At 35.6% G+C, this 5,221-nt stretch overlaps 1 protein-coding gene across 1 annotated transcript; it reads right to left on the bottom strand.

Moving 5' to 3' along the window:
* Window positions 1-2,689: 2,689 nt before the first annotated feature.
* Window positions 2,690-4,778, bottom strand: LOC127087659 (uncharacterized). The gene has a single exon (XM_051028586.1). It carries the CDS (start codon window positions 4,661-4,663, stop codon window positions 4,082-4,084), a length of 582 nt encoding a protein of 193 aa, XP_050884543.1. The 5' UTR covers window positions 4,664-4,778; the 3' UTR covers window positions 2,690-4,081.
* Window positions 4,779-5,221: the final 443 nt, after the last annotated feature.

Below are 5,221 nucleotides of genomic sequence, written 5' to 3'. Positions count from 1 at the left end.
GTCCAATGAGGGTCTTGAACTTATTGGAAGAATGAAGCTCTAAGGTGTTAGAGGCAAGTCCCATCAAGTGACTAAGGGACTTATGGTCACTTGACAAAGACAAAGGGGAAATGTAACATATGAAAGGATTTAGTAGATCAAATGTGAATTAGATCAAGTCAAATCAAAGGAAGGATTGATGAACAAAAAAAGATGCATGGTCATACAAAACTAACCTAGGGTCTCATTGTTAGGTAGCCCAAGAGAAATCCATGTGGGTGCAAAATGTATTGTCTTATGTCCCATTGTTAGGTAGCCCAAGAGAAAGTCGCGTGTGTGCAAGAGTGTGATAAGCCTAAGCATATGGATGCAAGAGGAAAGAGTCATAAAATAGATGAAACAACACACAAAGCTCAAAGGTTCAACAAGAACATAGGCAAGTCAAAGTATCCACAAGTTCTCAGGATCCAATGTCACTCCAAGTCAAGCAAAGGGCCTAAATCCTAAGTCAAAGTCCAAAGTCTTTGATTAGCATTCAAAGTTTTGTAGTTGCTCCACTTGAAGTTCAGGTGACCTTTCCAACTAGGGTTGGAGGTGTTAGGATATGGATTATACTTTTGGAAAGTGGCATATTGAACTTCATCACTCTCAACCTCTACAATACATTTACCATTTGCATGTCCCTGTCTGCAAAAATCACACCAGACTGTTTGAACTTGACTAACATTTTCTTAAGCTAGTTGGGATGCAAGTAACTGTTTAGACATTTACCCTCATCTGAGCTAATAAGGTTGTGTTTGAATCAACTGCATGAATGCCTTTTTATTTCACCGCGCATTCACTTGAGTAATACTCACTCTGACACACATTCTCTATCAGTGCTTTCAACTTCTCATATGTCTTTTCTCTTAACGCACCTCCAGCTGAGGCGTCGAGAAACATTCTTGTTTGTATTTTTAGTCCACCGATAAAATGTGTCATTGTTCCATATAATTCATATTATGATTAGAACACATATGGAGTAGCAACTTGAATCTTTTTCATGCATCAAATAGTGACTCAGACTCTTCTTGATCAAAATTGGAAATTGTTGTTTTTCTCTCCACAAACCGAGCATTTGATAACACCTCTCTAGAAACTTGTCTTCCAGTTATTTCTAAGTATGAATAGTAACATTTGGGATGCATTGTAGCCAATCCTTGACGCAACCTATCAAAGAAAAACCAAACAGATGTAATTTTACCCAATCGTTAGTGATATCACCACTTGGATTGCACATTGAGTTTGTCTTCGTAGAATTTAGCGAGATGCTCCCAAGGATCTCTTATTTCTTTCCTGTTGAACGAGTTCTCCTTCAAACCTAAAATTAAAAAATTCTTAATGTCAAAAGTTACATGATTAGTCGGTTGAAATCTTAAGGATATATGTCTAGTGTCAGTTCTCCTACAATAGTCCCGCAAAGTTTGTTGTGGTGGAAATACCATATCTTATTTTTCTTCTTTCAGTTCTTCTGTGACTTGTATTGCTTCTCATTTTGCTCTATGAGTTACGTGCGATGTTCTTTTGATTTCTGGGTCAATTAGTATCAATGTCGAATCTGAACCTCACATAAATAACAAATAATACCTTAGTACTACTGAACCACATGGAGATCAATTAGGAGATCATTGATTTCCTGGTTGGTCGATGGAACCTCAAAGATCTCCACACCTTGGGTAGGGACAGATGCTCTCAGTGGTTGAACGGGAACCTCAAGAAAGGAAGACGAAGGTAGTCAAATCATCTTATAGTTATGGGGTTCTTCTTACAATTTCACTAGTCAAAATGTGTAATAATAAGTTCCTTTTTACGGGTACAGTCACAACTCGTGTTCACATGGGTTTTGACCTTGGTTTATTCTGCTTTCTAAATTTTGAATGACTCATTTTTTAATTACGGTCTTGACATATTATGAAACACTAAACTAAAAGAATAAATATGAGTATTCAACAATACAATATTTATGAATGGGTGAAATAACTCAATTGATATTAGTTATTTGCGTTAAGTGGGTGTAACCTATTCGTCCAAAATTCATTCTAACAATGATATTTATTTTTTATTTACATATTAATGTAAACAAGTTGTTGATATTTATAAATTAAGAATTTAAAAAACAAAAACAATATAATTTTTATTTATTTAACTTAAGTGCATAAAATAATTACAATTAATTGATTAAAATAATGTACAAAATCTATAGAAGTATTTGTAAGATTGTGAGAGAAAACGTTAAAGAGTGACAAGTGTAAGGTGAGGTGGGAATTATACATGGATGACAAGTTGGATTAATATATATATTTATAGAGAACAAATAAAAATAATAATAAAAAAGTTAGAGATCACGTGTCGGTGATCTGAGTTTGTGTTATGTTAGTAACTTAATACATAAATGTGGAAAAAGTGGGAAAGGAAAGAAAAGAAGGGAAATAGCTTAGACTAGTTAATAGACCTCATTCATTCATTCATTCATAAACAAACACAAAGACTCACTCACTATATGAATCCGTGTCCTTTCATCTTTCTTACACACCAACACCAACACCAGAAGAAAACAAAACAAGAGAATATACAAAACTGATCCTATCAGATCAGTGGCGCACTGGCCGGGTTAAAGAGATTATTTCTGGTTTCACATCGGAGAAAAAGAAACAGAAACAAAAACAAGAACAAGACTCTTCTACTAGCCGCTGTCAAAAACAACAATCTCATGCATATCTGGCAAACCATGATCTTCCCTGTCAAGCGTCTCTGCCTTGCTCTCTCCACTCGCATCAAACACCGCAAAAACGGTAACAATCCTCTCATCTCCTACTATACATGCATATCGCAACCGCCATCTTTTTAGATTGGATTAAATTAGCTTAATCTCTCTAAATATATTTACTTATTCCACCAACCATATCAATTTCTTTATTTTTTCAATTATTTTTACCCATCATAATCATTGTGTTTAGATACATACATACATACTAGTACACAAGTGGTGCGTGCTAACTAACCTATCTCTTTTGGTCAGTGCCCTGTGATTGTGGCAACGAAAAAGAAAGTAGGATCCACATCTTTTTCAGTGCAAATTTCATCGTGCCCTGACACCAACGTTAAAGTCTATAAATGACCCCTAGACACGGAATTAATGCTTTCAAAAACTGTCCTATCCTATTTTCACCCTCTAAACTTTTACGACACTCATATTAATAATGGATGCTTCTTCAGGGGTCCTAACATGTTTTTGTTTCTGTCATGCAACAGGAGCGGGATTGGTGAAGCTCAGAGATGATGTACAGACTTGTGAATATGAGGATGTACAAGTCATGTGGGAAATGTTACAGAAAACAGAAACTCAAGTTTTGCACAACAAGCGTCCTTTCTGGAGAGTTTTTGTATGGTCCAATTCATCACAATCTTCCAATCACACTTCATAAAGTACCAAACACATAATAAATAAACATAACTGCTGCTCATGTACAGCAGTTTGTTACCTCAATCCTTTCATTGCCACCATTGCTGGGGCCTAGTTTTTGTTTATTACTACTCTACAACTATATATAGTACACTAGTTAATAAGACAAAACATATCAGCTTTCTCTCTTACAACTCAATCTGTATTACACTACTAGTATCTGATGTCTCTCCACAACTATCAACTGAATTTGTTTAATGAGATACACCGATAGTATGTAAATATATATATAAGTCATTGCACTTTCACAATATGATTTTAAACAATTCAAACATAACAATAATTTCATGATAACTAATGCATAATCATAATTTCTCAAGGAAAAACTCATTTTATATCAGAAGTGTATGGAGAAAATGATTACAAATTATTGATCTTTTTGCTTCCTGACTCTACTGCTCCATGCTTTAACCATAAGGAAGCATTTAAACACTCAGAACTTGTATGAACTTGGGGAGGATGCAAGTGATTGCATTTTCCCAAACAAGTATAACAAATGACAATGAATATTATATTGTATTTGTAAATGAATTTTTGTGGGTATAGTCCTATACCTGTTACGGTGTGACTGTGATGTTGTGTTATATATGGTGACATGAATTAATCATGAAGATACATGGACCTAGACATCAACACATAGATTGTGGTGAATGTAAGGAAAAGAGGTAAAGCATTGTTCACATCAGACTTCATCGCCCCAGATTTGGGACCTTCTCCGTTATTAGCAGCAGGAGCACCATCTGGACTCATAGGAGATAATGCCGGCCCCGGAACACCGGCTGGTCCGGTTACCGGTGCTGGAGATGGAGTTGTTATAGTTGTTGGAGTTGTTGGAGCTGTTGCAGGTACTGGTGAAACTACAGGCACCGGGGATTCCACCGGTACTGGAAAAGGAGTTGGTACTGGTACTGGTACCGGTACCGGTACCGGTGAAACTACAGGCACTGGAAGGGGTGATTCGACTGGCACCGGAGAAAGCACGGGAACCGGAACTGGAATAGGTAATATAGCAGGAATAGGAGGCAGAGCAGTGTACTGTAACTTCCGAGTAATGTAGTTTCTGTAACTGCGATATGCAGGGTATTGGGACATAAGATTTGTTATGTCAAAACCTGCTATAGATGAAGGTAACAACATAATTACTAGTGAGTATAAGAGGAACATTGTGGATGATGAAGACATTGTGAGAATGAGAATGAGAATGAGAATGAGAATGAGAATGAGAATGAGAATGAGAGTGAGGGATGAGATAACAAGTTATGAGTTATATATAATATGGTTGTGGATTGTGATCCATTACTCAAGCAATTCTAAGTAGACAGGGTCTGATTTATTCAACCAAATATTAAGGAAGTTTACTTGGACGCAATGTGAGAAAATGGGAGTGAAAGGTGGAGGAGTTTTCTTTCAAATTGCTTGGACGCAACCTACTTTAACTGTTCTCTAAAATTAGTTAATTAGTTAATTAGTTTTAGTATATTTAGAAAATTAATTACATTTTTAAACTTAAAAGTTAACTACTTTTGCAAACATTCCATGTTTATTAATCAAAACTTAAAATACTTATCAACTACTTCTATCCAATTTCTTGTTTATTGAGGTCCATCTCTATCAAAGGTTTTATCAGTTCTTATTTCTTACAAACTTTCATTCTAATACAACTTAGATTATTCAAGTACACCAACTCCATATTTAAAAAACTAAAAAGGGATTACTATTTATGCACTAATAGTGTGTGTA

Source organism: Lathyrus oleraceus, chromosome 5, assembly GCF_024323335.1.
Source record: "Lathyrus oleraceus cultivar Zhongwan6 chromosome 5, CAAS_Psat_ZW6_1.0, whole genome shotgun sequence".
Taxonomy (NCBI): Eukaryota; Viridiplantae; Streptophyta; class Magnoliopsida; order Fabales; family Fabaceae; genus Lathyrus; species Lathyrus oleraceus.
The sequence above is the reverse complement of the archived record's forward strand: the minus strand, read 5'-3'. Positions and strand labels throughout refer to the sequence as shown.